This window comes from Cydia amplana, chromosome 22, assembly GCF_948474715.1.
Source record: "Cydia amplana chromosome 22, ilCydAmpl1.1, whole genome shotgun sequence".
NCBI lineage: Eukaryota > Metazoa > Arthropoda > Insecta > Lepidoptera > Tortricidae > Cydia > Cydia amplana.
In genome coordinates, this window is record NC_086090.1 from 9,666,806 (window position 1) to 9,689,927 (window position 23,122).

The 23,122-nt window shown below is 41.7% G+C and overlaps 1 protein-coding gene across 3 annotated transcripts; it reads left to right on the forward strand.

Moving 5' to 3' along the window:
* The first annotated feature begins 837 nt into the window (after nucleotides 1–837).
* LOC134658301 (glycine receptor subunit alpha-2-like) lies at nucleotides 838–22,736 on the forward strand. Of its 3 annotated transcripts, XM_063513927.1 has the most exons (10): nucleotides 838–959; nucleotides 5,137–5,284; nucleotides 6,368–6,450; nucleotides 6,934–7,072; nucleotides 8,288–8,375; nucleotides 14,375–14,509; nucleotides 16,333–16,433; nucleotides 17,656–17,816; nucleotides 18,510–18,582; nucleotides 22,586–22,736. In XM_063513927.1, the coding sequence occupies exons 1-10, from the start codon at nucleotides 883–885 to the stop codon at nucleotides 22,712–22,714; spliced, it is 1,134 nt and encodes a 377-aa protein (XP_063369997.1). In that variant the 5' UTR covers nucleotides 838–882; the 3' UTR covers nucleotides 22,715–22,736. The 3 variants fall into 3 exon arrangements, with proteins under 3 accessions (XP_063369997.1, XP_063369998.1, XP_063369999.1); XM_063513928.1 differs by lacking the exons at nucleotides 838–959; nucleotides 5,137–5,284 and adding an exon at nucleotides 5,492–5,584; XM_063513929.1 differs by lacking the exons at nucleotides 838–959; nucleotides 5,137–5,284 and adding an exon at nucleotides 5,843–5,894.
* Nucleotides 22,737–23,122: the final 386 nt, after the last annotated feature.

Sequence of the window (23,122 nt, forward strand, 5' to 3'; positions counted from 1 at the left end):
ATCTGGTTGACCAAGTATAAGTAGGTACCTACGGTAAAAACTGACGTCACGTGCTTTACCCGCCCTTCATTAAAAAAAAGTTAAACATTTTATGCAAACGCACGGAACCCATCCCTCCCTCTCGCTCGCTCTTACCACCCACTTGAGCACGTCTGTCCCGCTCTACAATCCGCAGAGCAATTTTATTAGAACTTGCAATGTTCTTCAAGAGGATCTGTTCGCTACACTCAAGTGCACAGAAATCGGATTACTTTGTTAAGATATTTCCAAAGTGACCAATGTTCGAGGTTTATAAGTATGACAGATTATAAAACAAAAGTCATTATATTAGGTACCTACTGTAGTTAGTGTATAGTTAAAGCTTGTTGCCAATAATGCCAATATTTTTATTTGATTGTCATTTTTTTGTCGATATATACTTAGTAGGTAATTTCAAATTTGGCTGATGATTATCATCATAAAGTGTCATTCAATAGAACTTCCGTCCATATGTTCAGGGGCCTTACCATGATGTCCTTATTGCGATTCTGTTTAGGACCTAAACTGCTGCTATGCGACTTGTATAGAGCTCCGTTCTTTAGCGATTCAGTTTAGGTCCTAAACTGAATCGCGATAAGGACATCATGGTAAGGCCCCATGGTAATTAAAAACGCATTTAACCCTCCTTTATTTCGCCTCCATCGGTTAAATAGGTAATCCCGCGAAACAGTTAAAAATCATCTGCGCATGTCATCTGGTCAAGTAGGGAGACAGCTGTCCGCGAACATCACACGCTCGTCGCGAACCAAACGGGACGTTGCCGCGAAAAAGTTACATAAAAAATGTAGATAGACTTTTTAAATGAGTACCTGAAGTATGTAGTACAAATTGGTGTTTTTAAAGATGGCCGCTAAGTTGTTGAGTTTGTCTACTTTTTGGCTGAGAGTTTGGTTGTGCGCGACTGATTTGTGTTATGCACAGTAAGTAAAATTGAATAATTAAAATAGATCCCACCAAAAACATTTCCATGTAAAATGTTGCCAAGACGAAACCATAAGGCTCGCACTGACAAAAAGCTATCAGATATCTTGTAGAGCCAAGCTTCTAACTCTACAGGCCCTACCTTCACAGACTCTACACCTTAGTCAAAATATGTGGCTTGACCCCTTCGTCACATGGGCGTAAGGTGAAATATGTATTCACTATTAACTATTTTTTATTATAAAATAGTTCTTGTAATAATGAAACGGCCAAGCCACATATTTTGACTAAGGTGTAGAGTCTGTGAAGGTAGGGCCTGTAGAGTTAGAAGCTTGGCTCTACAAGATATCTGATAACTTTTTGTCAGTGCGAGCCTTATGGTTTCGTCTTGGCAACATTTTACATGAAAATGTTTTTGGTGGGATTTCACATCTTTTTGTAAGTTGCTTATGACAATCTTCTGATTTAAAGGGTTGCGGGTGATTTACTATTAAAAATCCTGAAATACGTACTTGGGGGGCATCTTTTATATACCTACGCAATCTGCTTTTTTACTGATTCCCCATACAAACTTCAACCCCCTTTTTCCCCTAATGCCTTTTACCACCCCTTTTCACCCTTACGGGGTGATTTTGGGGTTGTAACTATTTTATATCCTTCCCCATAACAATAACTATCTACATACCAAATTTCAACTAAATCGGTTCCGCGGTTATCGATTTCCCATACAAAATTCCGCCCCCCTTTTTACCCCCTTAGGGGCTAATAATTTCAAGTTTTTGAATTATTTTGTTGTTTGTGGACTAATACTATCTCACATACCAAATTTCAGCTTCCTAGGACTTCAGGAAGTACCCTAGAGGTTTTGATGATCAACAGTGAGTGAATCAGTGACGAAATCGGGGTTTTATAGACATTAATAAAATCCAAAGTATAAGAGCTATGCAATTGAAATTTTTTATGCTTAATAAGTCCACTATTGACATCATATCCCGAGAGTTTTGTTTATCTGGTATAATCCAAACCCGAGTTAAGAGGGTTCAAAAAAACGACGAAGCGCTTCGAGAAAAGGTAGGTAGTGCCCTTGCGCTTCGCTTTGCTCGTCTTGGCGGGGGCACTACCGTGCCCCCAGATTTAGTGTTAAAATTTGAGGGGTCACAGATTGTTTAACTTTCAAACCGCAGGGTCCGCAGGTCGTGGGTTCGAACCCCGGCTCATAGCTCTAAGAGTTTCAATTGGAACTGCCTAAGAAATCAGTTCAAAGTCAAAAGTACTTATCGTTTGATTTTACCATTCGTGAAGAAAAACATCGCGAGGACGGACGAACTAATCCCAGTAATGCAAAGTTTTCCCTCTTGGTATGAATCAGATTGCCATTGCTTTCGTAAAAACTAGTACCTGTGCCAATTCTTGGGTCTAGATTGCCAAAGCAGACCTGTGGAATGAATAACTACATACATAGTATAAAACAAAGTCGCTTTCCACTGTCTGTGTCTGCCCTATGTATGCTTAGATCTTTAAAACTGCGCAACAAATTCTGATGCGGTTTTTTTTACCTTTTGCACCTGACTGCGACTTGTTTGCCGACCAAAGTCATAAACTTTTTAAAGATTTTTTACGTTTTTGCGAATTAAACATGCAATAGGTAGCTTAATAATCGCTTTATTATTACTTACTTAATTTTACAGTGCATTGGCGTAATGCTGTAAAATTTGATTTTAATAAATGTCAATTAACCTTTTGGACGCCAATGACCGATATATACGCACCGCAGGTCCAACGCCAAAGACGTATTAATCGGTCATAGTCCACAGAGCAACATAAACCTAGGTGCATATGCATAAAGTTAAATTTCAGTTTTGACACTTCGGTGACGTGGCGTCTGAGAGACAGCTTTTGTGTTTGACACGGCCATAGAGAAAAAAATACATAGAGTGCTCACTCCATACATCAGTTTTAGTACCAAAAAGACTATTAGCATCTAGCATCGAGTAGCGGAACTATAAGTACTGCTACTTGACAATAGATGTAGCCACCGACCGGAAAGTCTTATGCTGTTGAGATAAGACTTTCCGGTCGGTGCTACATCTATTGTCAAGTAGCAGTACTGATAGTTCCGCTACTCGATGCTAGATGTAGACACTGAAATTAATAGTCTGAACTGATGTATGGAGTGAGCACTCTATGTATTTTTTTCTCTATGACACGGCGTCGAAAAGGTTAATAGATATGTAGAGTGATTCAAGAGGAAGGTTTATGTATAATTTGTTAACCCGTGCGAAGCCGGGGCGGGTCGCTAGTAAAGTAACCTTATAAAACAAAGTCCACCGCCGCGACTGTCGGTCTGTCTGTAGGTATGTATGTTTGCGATAAGCTCGAAAGTTCTGGTGCAGGGTTCCACGTGTATTTTATAACTCGATAAACGAAATTTGATTCGGACTCCTATATTGAATTCTTGACGTGCTCGGTCACGTTCACACCCGGGGGTAATTAAATAAGGCGTTCTCTCTTTTTCGAGCTTAAGGGGTTATTGCATCCTTTCGCTGGATACATTCTGCTATCTTGCTGCTAAGAGGGACAGGGAAACAACATACACCTTTCTCTGTCCTTCTCAGCAGAAAGTGTCATGTTAAGTTGTTCCTTCCATACATCTTATTGGGACACGGATCGTCGAATAACTACATTTAAATTTAACACAGTATGTACAATCAAGTGTAAAAGTATGGGTGCACATATCATACTCAAAAATATGTCCCATAGCTCTTATATATGTCAGCGAATTAAGAACTATGGAACATATTTTTGAATATAGGTATACTTAAGTTAAATATGCACACATATTTTTATACTATGACTGTAAAAAATTACCAAAAGTTTGTAATAATTATGTCTATAGCAACATGTAGGTAGTTTAAACTAACAAAATCATCGGAATTACCTTACTAACTTTCGCGTTTTGAACATGTTCCTATACCTACATATAGAAGATATACCTGAAAAACCCAAGTATTCGGATTTACCCGAAGAAACCATATAAATAAATAGCTTTTCAAACAGCGTAATTTTAAAGGCTGAATAATTAAACTGGTACAGCACGAGCCCTTTTTCACATAATAACGCGTTTACATATTTAATTATTTACCTACATAAAGCGATGTCGCGACAACGAATGTTGTATCGCGGGCAGTCATATTTGTTTATGTCGTCTGAATATACAAGGTGTCCCAAGAAGTAGTGATATACTGAAGCTGGGAGGTAGAGGACCTAGAGCGCTATCTGAAACACCCCCCTGTATGTTCCGCGATTTTTCGTATTTTCGGAGTTATGATTTTTTTAAATTTTTCACCTATCGCCGAGTACGATGAGATTTTTATTTATGGTGACGTGAATTATTGCAGTAGATGCTTGATTTTTTTTGTGTGCTAAGCTGATAGATAGGCCAATTCAGTATGGTAACATTTACTATCGTTAGATCTTTGAATGGAATTAAAAAAAAATGTAATGCCAAGAAAGATAAAATTACCCAGTATGTTCACAACTTCAAGGGCGCTTAAATAAATAAAACATACTATATGTAAATAACTTTGATCTCGTGTAGTTCACAAAACTTTTCACCTCAGCAGTGAGACCATATTAGAGAACCCGAAAAATGTATTCCTTCTTCATCACTTACCTCTATTCACTCATGTTTTCTTAAGATATACCAAAAATTAAGTTTTCACCTCAGCAGCTCTAACAAGGGTACTTTGCTACTTAAAAACAGTGAGCAAAATCGCATTTTGCTCATTTTGTCTCACTCAGTGAGCAAACTGCGATTTTGCTACTCGCTACGCTCGTGAATCTAGTATAGAATCTTTCGCTTGCACGGGGCTCAAAATAAGCACTCGAAGAAATATCAAACTTTGATCTCTTATTGTACAAATAACTATTTCACCTCAGCAGCTCGAACAAGGGTACTTTGCTACTTAAAAACAGTGAGCAAAATCGCATCCTGCTCATTTTGTCTCACTCAGTGAGCAAAATGCGATTTTGCTCACTGTTTTTAAGTAGTAAAAGTACCCTTGTTCGAGCTGCTGAGGTGAAAATAAAATTATCTCCAAAATATTTATGTAGAGGGACTTTTCCTTTCCTTTCGAGGTTTTTTTTTATTTCCAACATTATCAAGCTTTTTTCCAGGTCTACCGGCCTGACATTTCAAGATCTGCTGCCAGATGACCCTAGGCTGTACGACAAGATGCGACCTCCTAAAAAGAACGATCAGCCCACCATAGTGTTTTTCCATGTCACTGTTATGGGACTTGACTCTATTGACGAAAACTCTATGGTAAGTGATGGCAGGATTAACTGTTTTTCTAATAGCTGCTCAGGAACCACAGGCCGACTATATAGTTCCATGTCATTATCATGGGGTTTGAATCTATTAAGCATTCCATACTCGCTCCCGACCCGTGGTCCAACACTAAGTTGCATTGGATATCTACGAGGAATCTATGGTAAGTGGGACCTTCCAAGACCCTATCGTTTTTACGACAAGATGCGACCTCCTAAGAAGAACGATCAGCCCACCATAGTGTTCTTCCATGTCACTGTTATGGGACAGGACTCCATTGATGAAAACTCCATGGTAAGTGGGACCTTAAAAGACCCTCGTCTTTACGACAAGATGCGACCTCCTAAGGCTGGTTTTAGTGTCACGCGGACCGTCCGTGCGGATCGCTCCGCACCGCCAAATTGTATGAGAAAGCTATCCGCTTGGACGGTCGTCCGCGCGGACCACTCTAAAACGCTCCCTGTACTTAATACATATTGGTCCGGTGCGGATCGCTGCGCACGGACGGTCCGCGTGACACTCAACCAGCCTAAGAAGAACGATCAGCACAGTGTTCTTCTATGTCACTGTTATGGGACTTGACTCCATCGATGAGAACTCGATGGTAAGTTGTGTCTTCAAATACCTGCTCAAAATGTACACAATTTTAGATCACCGTCAAGAGAAACCATTGTTAACACTGTTAACACCACCATACAATCATAGTGTAACTATGAAGTGTGCATTTTACATACCAAGTTACCAAGTACCTACGTTTTTTTGTGTATATTTACGATAAGCAATTAAATATATTGGTTTTAAATGTAGCTATTTGTTGGACAATTTCCATTATGATATTTAACTTTCCATTCCATAAATAACGATACTTTTACCTAACTTGTTAATTGAAAGTAGCCTAGGTTCATATGTATTGTAAGTTTATGCTTAGTCATTTGTTTTAGATACACATATATTATTTATTTTACTTTTCTCGTATTTGAAATGAAAAGTAGATATTTAACTCGGGTGAAAGGCATCATTTCAGCCTTGGACTATTTTTGTAGGTACTAATACCTACTTCTTTTAAAATTGTTGTAGACATACGCAGCCGACATTTTCTTTGCACAAACATGGAAGGACTTCAGACTGAAATTGCCTGAAAATATGACTTCTGAATACAGGTAATATTTTAATAAAACTCTTCGTTGTTGACTGATTGTAAGAAAATATTTTAAATAAGTAGTTATTTGTGCAACAAGAGAGCAAATACCAAAGTCGAGAACTTATTTTAAGTCTTAGAGTGCAAGCTAAAGATTAGCAATAGAGTCACGAGCGTAGCGGGATAACTTTTTTTTATATATTATAAATGGGCTTACTCATGGCCACAGACTAGCCGAGTTGTTGTTTTACTGATGCTGTACTTTTTAGGGTTCTCACCTCAAAAGGAAAAAACGGAACCCTTATAGGATCATCCGTCCGTCTGTCTGTCCGACCATTCCCCGCGTGAGTCGGACTTAATTACTTAGTTTTTGATCCGACCCCTACGGGTATTTTAAAGACATTTCATTCACGTTCCACATAAAAAAATACTTTATAAAAAATTGGTTAATGTACGGAACCCTTGGGACGCGAGTCCGACTCGCACTTACCGGTTTTTTTCCCAGGCTTCTAGAAGTGGACTGGCTGAAACACATGTGGCGTCCGGACTCGTTCTTCAAAAATGCCAAGTCCGTGACCTTTCAGACCATGACCATCCCAAACCACTACGTGTGGTTGTACAAGGATAAAACTATACTATACATGGTACGTGTATATCTATTGTAATCAAACATTGACGTATATCTCAGGACTGGCCTTACGGGCATTAAAAATGGGGCATGAATGGGGCCAGTACAGCGGTGTGACACCGCTACAACGCGATTGGTTGATGAGTTCGCATCACGCGCGCGATTGGTCGCAACTTGCACGATTGGCTCGAATTTGTGAGTGACACCGTTGAACTAGTGCCATTTTTAGTGCCCGTAAGGCCCGTCCTGAGATATACGTCAATGTAATCAAACAACTCCCAACGGCCTCCTAGCCTAGTCGGAAAGTAACCCTGCCTAGGAAATTTTGTTCTAGGAAGGTTCTAAGTATCTACTAAAAAGCTAGGCTCGTTGCTGTCTTTTGTTTTGGGCTCTTGACTCGCCGGAGACGTGATCGCTCAAGTCAAATTCATTATAGTTCACTAAAGTGTTTCGTAATGAAGTCATTATAGTGCAGTCGAGAGCCCATAGAGAAAAGTGATAATAGTTTGGTTTACGAGGTCTTAATTCAACCATTAAAGTCGACGAGTAGAAAAACAAAAATGGGTAGGGCATATTCCTGCAATGTTCTGCCGCTAGAGTGCAGCACTAGCACAAACTGCATATGACGTTATCTATGAAAAGGGACCTTATTGTCGAGTACGCTTACGCCATTATTAACGATGCTCCGATATAAATATTAAATACAATGCCGCGCGACGCTGTGCGGCGTAAGCGCCATCGACAATAGGGTCCCTTTTTAGGGTTCCGTACCCAAAGGGTAAAAACGGGACCCTATTACTAAGACTCCGCTGTCCGTCCGTCCGTCCGTCCGTCCGTCCGTCCGTCCGTCCGTCCGTCCGTCCGTCCGTCCGTCCGTCCGTCCGTCCGTCCGTCCGTCCGTCCGTCCGTCTGTCACCAGGCTGTATCTCACGAACCGTGATAGCTAGACAGTTGAAATTTTCACAGATGATGTATTTATGTTGCCGCTATAACAACAAATACTAAAAACAGAATAAAATAAAGATTTAAGTGGGGCTCCCATACAACAAACGTGATTTTTGACCGAAGTTAAGCAACGTCGGGCGGGGTCAGTACTTGGATGGGTGACCGTTTTTTTGCTTGTTTTGCTCTATTTTTTGTTGATGGTGCGGAACCCTCCGTGCGCGAGTCCGACTCGCACTTGGCCGGTTTTTATGGATAATGCCCCATATAATTGTATATTGTCTGCCAGGTGAAGCTGACGCTCCGACTGTCGTGCGCCATGAACTTCCTCATCTACCCGCACGACACACAGGAGTGCAAGCTGCAGATGGAGAGTCGTGAGTTTACTGTATTCCCTCTCTTTTCACTTGATAAGTCTTTTCAGTCAGTTACCGAATGGTTATATTAGTTATGTCACATCATCATCATCTCAGCCGAAGGACGTCCACTGCTGGACAAAGGATCTCCACAACGAACGGTCATTCGCTGCCCACAACCAACGATTTCCCGCGACTTTAACCAGATCGTGGGTCCATCAAGTGTGGGGCCTTCCCACGCTGCGTCTTCCGGTACGGGATCGCGACTCGAGAACATCTCTGTCCCATTGGTCACCGGTTCTGCGAGCAACGTGGCCCGCCCACTGCCACTTTAGTCTGGCAGTTCTTTGAGTTATGTCGACAATTTTGGTTCTCATGCGGATCTCATAATTTCTGACTCTATCGCGCAGGGAAACTCCGAGCATAGCTCGCTCCATTGGTCTTTGAGTGACCTTGAGCCTTCTTACGAGGCCCATTGTGAGCGACCACGTTTCTGTTCTATACGTTATCATATACATGCACACTGGTTGAAGACTTTCGTCTTAAGACACTGCGGTATTCTGGACGAGAAGATGTTACGTAGCTTCCCAAACGCTGCCCATCCAAGTTGATGGATACTACGAGCAACCTCCTTAATGGTCGACTGGTTATGACACGATTGCCAATGTCTTTGCAACTGAAAATATAGGTACCTATACCTAGGGCGAAAATGTGAGCGAGGCGAGTATGTGAGCCGAGATCAGACACCGACTTTAGGCAATTATATGGAACGTTGTCCCACATCTTTGTAACACGCTTTTATTAGGTCGACCTGTATGTAACCATAGAGAAATAAAGACAAGAGTGCTCACTCCATACATCAGTTCAGACTATTAAATTCAGTGTCTACATCTAGCATCCAGTAGCGGAATTATTAGTACTGCTGATTGACAATAGATGTAGCACCGACCGGAAAGTCTTATGCTGTTGAGATAAGACTTTAAGACGTTAAGTCATTTGTTACTAAAACTGATGTATGGGGTGAGCACTCTATGTATTTTTTTCTCTAGGATGTAACTAACATGTAATGGAATCTTGCAAGTTTTTGATCCACTTCCCGGTTTCCGATTGAGCTGAAATTTTGCATACACATGTAAGTCGGGTGACAATGCAATATTATGGTACCATCGAGCTGATCTGATGATGGAGACAGGAGGTGGCCATATGAACTCGACCTCTAAGTAACTAAATTGTAATGGAATCTTGCAAGTTAATTTTGATCCACTTCCCGGTTTCCGATTGAGCTGAAATTTTGCATGCACATGTAAGTCGGGTGACAATGCAATATTATGGTACTATCGAGCTGATCTGATGATGGAGACAGGAGGTGGCCATAGGAACTCTGAGATAAAACAACGCAACCTAATTAGGTTCACAATTGTGTTAGGGGTTTTTAGAATTGTCTCGATGAGTATTAGTTGTCTGTCGTAAAAAAAGTACAGTCAGCGATAAAAGCTTGTACCAAAAATGAAATTTTTGCCATGATTTTTTTAATTTGGAAAATTTTATCTTATTATTATCGGAATCATGAGCTCTTTAAAATGTCACAAAATTTCCATATATATTTTGGGTACCGTCCTTTACCACCTTAAGTTAAAGTCTGAAAAATGATAACGGGGTGAATAAAAACTTGGGACACTTTTACTTTTATGAGGATCGAAAAAACTCCAAACAAAATACTATATTATAATACGAGTAGGTACTAATTAATACCTTTGCTTAAGCTAAAAGAACCAGGGTGTCTAGCCAAGAAGCCGATCTTTTGCGCCGTAGCGGATTGATAATCTCGATCACTCTTCCGTGTTAAGTCCGTCTCAGACGGAGCGATAATATAGTCTTATTGTGCCAATTACTATGTAGATGTAGTGGCCAATAACTTACAATAACGTAAACATAGTTTGTACGGGTCAAATCTTGCAAAGCTTTTGACCCACTCACAGCATGAAGCTGAAATTTTGCATCAATATGTAAGACGGATGACGATGCAATATTATGGTACCATCGAGTTGATCTGATGATGGAGACAGGAGGTGGTCATAGGAACTCTGTGATGAAACAACGCAACCGGTTTTTAGAATTGTCTCGATGAGTATTAGTTGTATGTCGTAAGATAAGTACAGTCAGCGATAAAAGCTTGTACCAAAAATGAAATTTTTGGCAAAAACTTATTTAAATTCAGAAGATTTTTAAAACCTCTAACTATCGGCTGAAGATCGGATTATAATTAGTCCGTGGCGTGGCGTGGGGCTCCACAATGAATATATAACGAACCTCAAGGGTCCTCGGCGCGTCCTTTGAGTCTCTCGAGGGATCTACGCCAAAATAAAACTGCTTTTTTCACACAAAAAGAGAATAGGTATGAATTTTCAGTTATGCCCTTTGGGTTGTTATGTGCGCTAAGAAATTTTAGGGTTTATTATTTACTAGCGACCCGCCCCGGCTTCGCACGGGTTAACAAATTATAATTAATCCTCCTCCAGGTTAATTATTCCTCTTGAAGCACTCTATCTATTTAAAACAACCGCATTAAAATCCGTTGCGTAGTTTTAAAGATAGCATACGTAGGGACAGACAGACAGCGGAAAGCGACTTTGTTTTATATTATGTAGTGATTTGTTTCAAACATACTTAGAAAATTTAGAACTTAAAAATATAGGCTTAATTAGATATTCGTTCTGTATATGTAGATAATGTTATTAATAACACTTTTTAGAAAAAATCTTACAAGAATCATTCTAAATGGATATTGCTTTAAATTCTTACAAGAATCATTCTAAATGGATATTGCTTTAAATTCTCGTGTAAGTTTCCAGAAACTTTCAAGAATGTTCCTGCATCATTGAAAATGTTCTGCAACTTGCACATTGCTAACTGCAAGCGCTAACTCTGCTGAGGGCCTACTGCGAAAACCGAAATTCGCCTCGGATCTTTCTCTTTTACTCCAATGAAAGCGTAATTAGAGTGACAGAGAAAGATGCCCGCAATTTGCGAACTACGATTTTCGCGGTTATAGCCCTGGGATAGTATAGTAACAAGATATTTAGTATCTTCACATAAGAGTTGCAACACCGCTTAGGGCCACTTGCACCATCGAGGGTTAACAACTCGGAGTTAACCGTTAACACATGGTTACATTGTACTGTTAACTCCGGGTTTAACCGGTTAACCTCGAGTTAGTGGCTAACCCTGGATGGCGCAAGTGGTCATTAGCGTTGTACGGGTGTAGCTATACTCTCAAGCTCGTCTCAGACACTACGTCAACTATTCCTTAAATCTAAAACCAAAGCGTCTATTTCCGTCCCCTATCTAATATTGGCGATCTATACATTGCCTAAGTGAGGCTCGCGATAAAACCTGCTGACTTCACAGACGGGGAGAGTCGCCGAGGGCCCTTGCCCCATATTCTGAGGCCCCTTCGACATCAATTTCTGGGTTGTATCGGCGGCTCTTGACTGGAGTGTTTTGGAGCGTTCGTGTTGAGTGCTAGTAATTTCGGAATTGGTGGTTGATGGGTTGTTTGGCGTATGCAAAGAATGTGTGCTACAGTTAGGGTGGGTTCATATTAGGATTACGTGGCGTATAGTATAGAAAGTGCACAGTTAAGTTACTCCCCTGGCGTGGCGGCCTAGCTAAGGTGACGATCGCTATCGCTTCGTCATTGAATTGCTTTGTGTCTCTCTATCACTCTTCCATATTAGTGCGACAGTGACAGATTTGCGTTTCGATCGCTACGGAGCGTAAGCGATTGGCACGTTGGCTACGCGGCCTGCATAGAAATTAGTTTGCAGGGGTCACTTAACTCTTCAGCTTACAGTGCCTCTACATGACCTCTATACTAGTGCCTTATCTGCCATAATGTAAATGCTAGCTCTATCCATACTAATATTGAAAGCAACTCTGTCTACGAGTATATATATAACGATGGACATTTCAAACGTCGTAAGGGACATACGACAACATGTCCCTTACGACATTTGAAAATTTTGAAATTTCCACCGTCGATATGATTAAAGTGTCATTCAATAGAACTTGCTAACTATGTAAACAAAAGTTAGGTACTAGTAAATTGACATTTAGTGTCAATTTTAGTATGGCGGTTTGTTTACATAGTTAGCAAGTTCTATTGAATGACATTTTACCTTTTCACGATTTTTTTTTGCAAATAAATATAGGTATCTTTAACGCGGACGTGAATATGGGCTACAGTGGATTATTTATTAGTAGTAGGTTATACAGTAGATCCCATACCTGGGCGAGGAAATAATACACCATAACACCACATTACACCTTGGGGAGACCAAAGTAAAGAAAGAAAGAAAATACATTTATTTACGTCAAACCGTACGATATATATATGTCCCTATTAGAACCGTACGATGGGTTCAAAACATGTTGCGAATTACGTGAGTTAAACCTTATTCGTTTGTTTATAAGGCGAAAAACGTAAACATCTAAACAATCTTTGACGTCGACTATACGGCTAACTTATGTCGTTCGGAATAATTGGCTATATTATTATATTATATATACGGCGTCATTTTCTATAGAACTTTGTCATGAGATTCCTATTTCTCAGCCTCGCCAAGAAAATACAATCGGGCAACGAAAAAGCCTTGCCGTCCTTGCAAAAGCCGAACATTACATAAAGAATCTTTTGAAACTCCGTCAAAAAGTGTGGCCTTAAAGCCGGCGGTTACACTTGCACTATCCCAATTAGCGCGGTCGAGAGGGGAATGCTTTCGCCCTGATTACGCCATTTGCTGAGGATTCCGACATTGCCAGATCTTACTGAGCTATCGCCTCAAGCCAACCAAAAAGTGTATGTACAATTTTTGGAACAGTAAGGTGACTAAGTTATCCATTATTATTATTTACTAAGTGACCCACCGCCTCGGCTGCGCACGGGTTAAGTAAGGGTAAACCTTAACAAATTATACAATTATTCATTCTTTTAAAATTATGGCTTCATTCCAGTGGGACTATTTCTCCAGTATCAAGGTATTAGGAGCAAGGTAATAAGACTAAAATTGTACGGTTAGTACAAGACAGTGTACGGTGATTCTATTCGCACTTGTTAAGCGATAGCGGCCTTTACAAGAAGCACGTGGACTACCGGCCGTTGACTCCAAAATGGTGGTTTAACGAGCTTCAAGATGAATCTCCATTCTCTGCACACTACCACATTAGTTTACTGTGTAATAAGCTATCGATATTACACTTTAAACGATATTAATGAGCAAAAAACAAAGGAATTAATCACGAGGCTAACAATCAAGATGGCGCTCGAACCGGAAGTCAACAAAATATACAGTACGGCTACCACCAGTTTGACACTGGCATATTCGCTAGCGTGAGCGTAACTTACTTTCTTTTCCTAAAACCTACCCTACATTACATTAACCTAAAATACCTACCCTATGTGGTTGGCCTGAGGCGAAGAGCATGCAAGCCATGGCAGTAGCGGCCATAATTTTTTCGTGGCGGTCGTTAAGGCACAGAAGGTTATGCCTGCCTTGCTCATTGGGATAGAATTCTGAACTAGTTTATTTTTGCAAATTTTGCGAAAAATTTAAGTCTAGGTATCTACCTATCTCCCGCAATGTCGGAGCAGTTGTAGGCCGCTAGTGCTGAAACTAGATTAAACGCAAGTAATGCTTTGACTCACGAATTTTGCAAGTAATGCAAGCAATTATTAATTGTACTTGTCTAAAGTTCTAGCAAAGTTAACTTCGGTAAAAGTAGGTATGGCAACTTGGCAAGAAATCACTATTCGTAAAACAATAAGAAAAATATTTCGTAAGAACATGTTTGCTACGATAAAAGCAACAGGCTGTAAGATATTCCGCAGCAATACTTTTACATGAAAACATGATTTAAATTCTCGCGTAAGTTTTCAGAAACTTCCGAGAATGTTCCTGCATTTGGAATGTTCTGCAACTTGCTCATTGCTTCTAATTAATTTTTGTGTGTATTATTTCCAGTGTCGCACACGACAGACGACCTCATATTCCAATGGGACCCAGATGTCCCTCTGGTGGTGGACGAAAACATCGAGTTGCCGCAACTGGAGATCGTCCACAACCGCACTGCGGATTGCACTCAAGTCTACTCTACTGGTGAGTCTCCATTGTCCGCCTGTGGGCTAGCCAGTCCCATGGGACCCTGATGTCCCCTTGGTGGACGAAGACATATTGAGTTGCCGCAACTGGAGATCGTCCACAACCGCACTGCGGATTGCACTCAAGTATACTCTACTGGTGAGTCTCCATTGTCTTAGCCTGGGATAACCAGTCCCATGGGACCCTGATGTCCCCTTGGTGGACGAAGATATATTGAGTCTACTCTACTGGTTAGTTACCAATTGTCTCCAGTCAGTCTAAGTTGCCAGCTGTACTGTACAGCTGGCAACTTGCACACAGCCTGTGTACAGTACAGGCTGTGTGCAGGCTGTAGCCTGTACAGCCTGCCGCAACATTATTAATTGCCGTAACTGGAGATCGTCCACAACCGCACTGCGGATTGCACTCAAGTCTACTCTACTGGTGAGTGTCCATTGACAGCCTGTGGGCTAGCCAGTCCCATGGGACCCTGATGTCCCCTTGGTGGACGGAGACATATTGAGTTGCCGCAACTGGAGATCGTCCACAACCGCACTGCGGATTGCACTCAAGTATACTCTACTGGTGAGTTTCCATTGTCTTAGCCTGGGATAACCAGTCCCATGGGACCTTGATGTCCCCTTGGTGGACGAAGACATATTGAGTTGCCGCAACTGGAGATCGTCCACAACCGCACTGCGTATTGCACTCAAGTCTACTCTACTGGTTAGTTTCCAATTGTCTCCAGTCAGTCTTCAAGTTGCCAGCTGTACTGTACAGCTGGCAACTTGCACACAGCCTGTGTACAGGCTGTGTGCAGGCTGTGGCCTGTACAGCCTGCCGCAAATTTATTAATGTTAAGGCACAAGTCTCGTTGAATAAAAAAAATACAAGACCTTAAAGTAAAAAAAAATAAACAAATTTTAACTTCCAAATAGGAAAAAAATTATGGCACTTAGGTTAACAGTAGGTATTCTACATTGTATCCAATGGAATACCTGTCTGGAAATAAAACCACTAATGGGTACTTTCATAAGGGCGCTTAAATTCGGTTATAATGGTAATGATGAAGTGACATTAAGACCAATTTCCATGGACCTACCTATAATTACCTATCTGTAATTTTTACTGTGGTAATTGTGCTTTGTAAACTAATTTTGTCATTTAATTATCTAGATAATTATATTGATCATTGCCTTCTGTTCAATTCTGTAATTACCTACCTATTTGGACGCAAAAAACACTCAAATATAGAAACTATTATTTAACTTTAAAATGTTTATTTACGTCTGAATAGGCGTCTATGTTTTGTCTTTTGGAAATTTTAATGTTTGACAGCTTCACTACATAGTATAAAATTAAGTAGCTTCCCTGTCTGTCTGTCTGTCTGTATGTATGCTTAGATGTTTAGGAACGGATTTTGATGCGGGAGTGATTCAAGAGGAATGTTTATGTATAATTTGTTAACCCGTGCGAAGCCGGGGCGGGTCGCTAGTAAAAAAATAAATTGCTCCACTCACGTTGCAACAAATTGCATGCTATTTTAGATAAGTAGGTACCTTAATTGTCGGCTATGTAGACCTATGTAGGTGTAACGACTTCAATCGGTTGATCAAATATCGCAATATAACGCAAATCGCATACAACTATCGGTGACGTGAGTAGAAAGAAGCCTTTACAGGGGGCCTACCGCAAAAATCGAAATTCGCAAATTGCGGGCATTTTTCTCTGTCACTCTAATTACGCATTCAGTGGAGTAAAAGAGAAAGATTTTCGCGGTAGCCCCTCAGGTATTACTGGTATTAGCAAGTGACATTTATTTGTTTTTATCCTAATTTCAGGCAATTTCACGTGTCTGGAGGTGATATTTAAGCTGAAGCGGCGGCTGGGGTACCACTTGTTCAACACCTACATACCTACCTGCCTCATCGTTATTATGTCGGTAAGTTTGTTCATTATTTTGTGCATTTACGCGAAATTTGGTAGTGTGATGTTTTGTCGCCCGTTTCACAAAAAAGCGGCCAAGTGCGAGTCGGACTCGCCCATGAAGGGTTCCGTATTTAGGCGATTTATGACGTATAAAAAAAAACTACTTACTAGATCTCGTTCAAACCAATTTTCGGTGGAAGTTTACATGGTAATGTACATCATATATTTTTTTTAGTTTTATCATTCTCTTATTTTAGAAGTTACAGGGGGGGGGACACACATTTTACCACTTTGGAAGTGTCTCTCGCGCAAACTATTCAGTTTAGAAAAAAATGATATTAGAAACCTCAATATCATTTTTGAAGACCTATCCATAGATACCCCACACGTATGGGTTTGATGAAAAAAAAATTTTTGAGTTTCAGTTCGAAGTATGGGGAACCCCAAAAATTTATTGTTTTTTTTCTATTTTTGTGTGAAAATCTTAATGCGGTTCACAGAATACATCTACTTACCAAGTTTCAACAGTATAGTTCTTATAGTTTCGGAGAAAAGTGGCTGTGACATACGGACGGACAGACAGACGGACAGACGGACAGACAGACAGACAGACATGACGAATCTATAAGGGTTCCGTTTTTTGCCATTTGGCTACGGAACCCTAAAAATGACGTCATTAATTAAATTACATACCCAACTAGCAAATTATGTCGTAAGAAAGGCAGCATTACGCTTCTCTTTCAGCTATTTGGTCGAGAGATAGACCCGTAAAAGGTTAAAACGGTTAAAAGAAGGATCCGACGAATATCTTTACGTTCTGAGTTCTGAGGATACCTGTTTGGTCGATACGTTTGGGTTTATTTAAGTAGGGACATACTTAGTAGAGTTGAAAAATAGACTGAGGTAGGATCGCTAAGCTGAAAGTACTGAAACCATTACCTATTTCAGAACACACTGATTTCTTAATGTTTAAGCGACACAGCGGTGAATGACAAAAAAAAAATGAATATTTATTCGTGCGAAATCTGCTTGCCATGAAGTCACAGTTTTGTCTCAGCGACCGTACCTCTTCTATAAATTCTTGTGATTGCAGAAACCGATCCTTAAATAAATATATTACTGTTAGTGCTTGAGAAAGTAGAGCTAGACTCTCCGAAACATGTCGCGCGAGTGACTAAAAATACGTGAGTCTAAACCGTAAATCAATAAATATTTTATTAACTGTATGTTTCCAGTGGGTATCGTTTTGGATAAAGCCCGACGCCGCACCAGCGCGCGTGACGCTCGGCGTGACATCACTCCTCACTCTATCGACACAGCACGCCAAGTCACAAGCACAACTACCACCCGTGTCCTACCTGAAGGCCGTGGACGCCTTCATGTCCGTGTGCACTGTGTGAGTAAAACTGTAACGTTATCGTACCCGAGGGCTACAGGATCACACACTACGCTAGACTTAAGGATGACGCCGTGACCAGGCCGTGTCCGGGCCGGAGCTTCCGGCGCTTACTTTTCTATGACACATGACAGGTGATCACGTGATTCTTTCCACAGAAAACGAAGCTCCGGAAGCTCCGGCCTGGACACGGCCCGGTCTACCGTGAGTCATCCTTAATAGCGTCTCCCGAGCGTCAGCGTCTAGTCAATTCAATGGCTGCGGCTCGATGCAAAGTTGGCGCAACTGCGCGGCGACGCTATTTTTCATAGCGCTGACTAGACGCTGACGCTCAGAAGATGCTAGTGTGGGGTGTGGGGTGGCCCTACGAGTGATGCTGACGCCGAACGCTATATGTTCCTATTTATGGCGGTCGGCGTCAACGTCGAGCGTGCTTGCTCGGAGCGTGTTTTGAGGCCGAGGCGTTTTAAAACAGCTACAAGTCCCATATTAAAAGTAAGTAGGTACATACGTTAAAAAAAGCAAGTTTTGAAGAAGATGAATTGATCGAAGACTGCTTCTGTTGCCTCTGAAGACACTAAGGGCTGAAAACTACTTGTCAAAAGTCCTATCCAATCAAAAACTGTACATATGTATAACATTATACCTATTAGGACACAGAAACAGAGGTAAGCTTACTTTGTTTTCTTACAGGTTCGTGTTTATGGCGCTGATGGAGTACTGTCTCGTGAATATTGTGCTCGGGGACGGCGCAGGAAAACCAAAGGTACGAGTATAGGTTTTAACACTAATTGTGGCTTTCCAACAGAGAAGGTTTCCTTTGTACATGGAGCGTAAGGACCCTTCTCTAATGGAAAGGCACAAGAAAGGGAAACGCACGCACCGACCGCAACACATTTGTCGCGATTGGTGTCAGCGTCGAGCGTACGTTTTGGGCCCGAGACGTCAGTTATAGTCTGTTTAGACACTAACTGTGGTAAACCTCATTCATTACTCTCATCATTTATTCTTCTTCTATCCTCTATGCCTAATTCATATTGTCATAATCATAATCATAATCATAATCATTTAATCGCAATCCATGGTATTACAGGTGTTAACTTAGATTAGGTACAGCATGGACCCTACAAGGGCGTGGCAACATAATAATATTATACATAGGTATCACATACGTCATGTTTTGCTAATTAAAACCTACAAATTAGGTTTTGTCTATTATTTCAATTTAATTAGCAAACAAATCGACTAATTACGAATGGATAAATATTTACGCCCTGAACGGTTTGAAGGAGACCCGTCGCAAAGCGCCGCGGCCGCAGAATGGGAACATTGGAAGAAGACCTTCAACAACTTCCTCGCGGTGCAAGTTCTCTCTTCCGATCAGGTCAAGCCAGTAGTCAGTAGCCAATAGTCAATCACCTGTCTCCAAATGTCTACGTATAACTACATAAGCGAGTGTCAAACTTACGAACAAGGAATACGAGTACTAGACGGGATTTACGTAAAACCTAAGAACATCTTTTACGCCCGTCATGCTCTCGCTACACGAAAGCAAAACAGTGAAGAGACAATCGACACTTATATTCAAGCTCTGAAACAATTATCTAAAGACTGTGACTTCACTGCCGTCGATGGGAATACAAACCGGGACGACAATATCCGTGATGCCTTCATAGCAGGTATCTCTTCAACAAAAATAAGAGAAAGACTTCTTGAGAACCTGAGCCTAACATTGGATGAAGCACACAACCAAGCTCGCTCCCTAGAGATGGCAGAAGTCAACACATTACATTACAACAACAGCATCCCTGTGAATGCGACTATTGAAAATATACGAAATACAGCTGGTCCAAGCGGAAACCCTTCCACTGCCGCGCCAGCCCTGCGCTCTAATCGAAAATGTTTCTTTTGCGGAGGACGTGTACACTGTACACCCACGAAAGACCTGCCCCGCCTTCGACGCTTCTTGCCAGCTTTGCAATAAGAAAGGACATTTTGCTAACGTATGTCGTATAGCAAGAATCAAACCAGCGCTGCCACATCTGATACAAATAATGTCAGTTCCAGCATCGTCGCTGCATCACCGTCATCGTTACGCAACTTACGCAGAACAACGGTGCCTACGTACATCAATGGTATTAAAGCTGAAGTATTGCTAGATACTGGCAGTGCTAAGAGCTTTATGGATTCAACGTTTGCTAAGTTATGTTCCTTGACAAGTAAGCCCAGCCAGCAGACAATATACATGGCCTCACTAAGTCATAGTGAACCAGTTGCAGGAGAAATAAGTATCGATCTCACATTGGGTAAGCATTCATATGAGGACTTACGGCTACTGCTAGTAGAAGATCTATGTTCCGACGTCATTATTGGCCTCGACGTATTGGCTCAACATTCTTCTATTGAATTCGATTTTGGCGGTCCGAGAGAACCTTTAGTTGTCTGCAATGTGGCTGTAGCGTCCGTGCCTGCAGTGCTTTTATTCTCAAACCTAACACCTGGATACAAACCGATTGCCATCAAGTCACGGCGGTACAGTGACGACGATCGACGTTTTATTGAGGAGGAGGTAAAGAACCTTTTAAAGGAAGGTATAATTGAAGAAAGTAGGTCACCGTGGCGAGCGCAGGTACTGATTACGAAATCTGCAACCCATAAGAAACGTTTTGTAATCGACTACTCAAGAACTATTAATCGATACACTGAACTAGATGCTTACCCGCTTCCCTGCATTGAAGAATTGATTTCGAAAGTGGCTAAATACTCCGTCTTCAGCGCTATAGATTTGAAGAGTGCCTACCACCAGGTGCCAATTTTGCCAGAGGAGAGACATTTTACTGTGTTCGAAGCTGCCGGAAACCTTTACCAATTCCGCCGCATCCCTTTTGGTGTTACGAATGGAGTTTCTAGCTTCCAGAGAACCATAGATTGGCTTATTCGGACAGAAAATCTGGCAGGCACATTTGCATATCTCGACGATATAACAATATGTGGCAAGTCACCTGAAGAGCACGATACAAATTTGCAAAACTTTCTGACAGCTGCTAAAAAGTACGGTCTGACTCTCAATGAAACCAAATCTATTTTCAAACAATCTTCCATTAATATACTGGGCTATACGATCGCTAATAATGTTGTCAAACCTGACAGCGCCAGATTAGAGCCTCTTTTAAACTTACCTCCTCCGCAACTTGCCCAGCATGCGCAGAGCCCTGAGTATGTTCGCTCACTACTCAAAGTGGATACCAAACTTCTCTGAAAAAGTACACGAGCTAGCAAAAACGAAGACATTTCCACTAACCAACACTATGATTAAAGATTTCGGAGATCTTAAGAACTACATAGTAAAATCATGTGTTCACGCAATTGACGACAACGTTCCATTTAGGGTTGAGACAGATGCATCGGAGCACTCAATTGCAGCGACGCTTTCACAGGCTGGCAGGCCTGTAGCATTCTATTCGAGAACTCTCAATCAAAGTGAACAGAACCATTCTGCGATTGAGAAAGAAGCGTACGCAATCGTTGAATCCTTAAAGAAATGGCGGCATTTCCTCATCGGGAAGCTATTTCTGCTCATCACTGACCAGCGTTCCGTTTCTTTTATGTTTGACAAGAAACATACCAGTAAAATCAAAAATGAGAAAATTCAGCGCTGGCGCCTGGAGCTCTCTACATACAAATATGACATAGTGTATCGACCCGGCACGCAGAACCATGTAGCGGATGGATGCCCTCTCCCGTGTTTGCGCTATCGTCGATACACCTGCGAAGCTGCAATCTCTCCATGAAGCTCTCTGTCACCCTGGAGTGACAAGAATGGCACATTGGGTTCGTTCCAAAAACTTGGCATATTCTACGCGACGATTTAATCGAAAATCGAAGTACCAACCGTTGGTAGAAGAAGTGGAAGTAATAGAATCCAACCCCACTTATACGTACGGACTGAGGATGGACGAGAGACGACTGTGTCCAATCGTCACCTCTCCCCTCGGGTGCTGTCATGCTGTGAACGAGATATCCCTGGGGATAACGAGTATGTAGATGACGACCCCCGAAAGAGCACAGTCATCGCCACCTTCATGTTCGCCACCGAACACGCCGAATTCATCACCGACTCACTCAAGCCAAGATTCGCCCTTCGCCACTCCGTCGTCGCAGTCGCCATCCGAAACTCTGCAAGAAGTGCCAGAGCCACCGAGCCCTGATGGCAATGGACCCACAGGTGCTGAGCAACCCCGGAGGTCCGGCAGAATCCGGATTTCGCCAAAGTACTTAACTGATTATATCTGGCCCGGGTGAATGTGGTAAACCTCATTCATTACTCTCATCATTTATTCTTCTTCTATCCTCTATGCCTAATTCATATTGTCATTCACATACGTCATGTTTTGCTAATTAAAATCTACAAATTAGGTTTTGTCTATTATTTCACTAACTCTAGATCAGCACTGTGTAAATAACAGACTCAGTGTGAAAGTGCCTCAATAAATGTAACTTCCTTCCTCGCACAGCTAAACTGTAGAATTAACTGTCGCCTGTGGTAGCTCCGGACTGATACGACCTTCAAACCTTCAAGAAGAGCATACTCCCATCTTAAATGCCGGCAACGCACTTACAAACCGTGTGGTGTTGCGGGTGTAAATCGGCTTACCATCAAGCGATCCGTCTGCTCGTTTGCCTCATATATCATACAAATATTAGGAGTGCAAAGACGTGGTGTATCTTGGTCTTATAACTAAAAATAACAGTGATTGTGTTTCTTGCAGGAGCCAGCCGAGGCCGCCAAAGCGCGCATGCGCGCGATCAACATAGACCGTTTCTCTCGCGTCTTCTTCCCTCTCCTTTTCTCAGTCCTGAACGCTACATACTGGATCCATTTTGCGCAGTACATCTGACTGCCTAACTATAACATATAGGTCTATCAGACCGCGTAGCCAACTAACAACTACTAACTAAACGCAACTGTCACTGTCGCACTAATATGGAAGAGTGATAGAGAGTCAGAGAGACACAAAGCAATTCGATGGCGAAGCGATAGCGATTGTCACCTTGGCTAGGCCGCCAGGTTGCATTTATTGTTATTGTTTACACGTCTCGGCTACGAAACATGGCGATAGGCGTCAGTGTCGAGAGTATGTTTTGTGGGCAATGGCCAAGGCGTAACGGCCTGGCCACGACACTGTGCGACTGGCTTTGACTAAGGCGACAACCATAGGTGGGAACGAAAAGTCCAATCGCTGCTCTCTCAAAAGTCCTCTCGCTCTAACCTATGGTTGCCGCCTTAGCCGAAGCCAGTCGCGCAA

Bases quoted from the DNA above. Each gene is read 5' to 3' on its own strand.
- LOC134658301 (XM_063513927.1), top strand. From the start codon at position 883: ATGGCCGCTAAGTTGTTGAGTTTGTCTACTTTTTGGCTGAGAGTTTGG. The intron at 5,285-6,367 runs GTAAGTGATGGC...AAATTGTTGTAG, and splicing joins CTATTGACGAAAACTCTATG to ACATACGCAGCCGACATTTT. The intron at 16,434-17,655 runs GTAAGTTTGTTC...GTATGTTTCCAG, and splicing joins GCCTCATCGTTATTATGTCG to TGGGTATCGTTTTGGATAAA.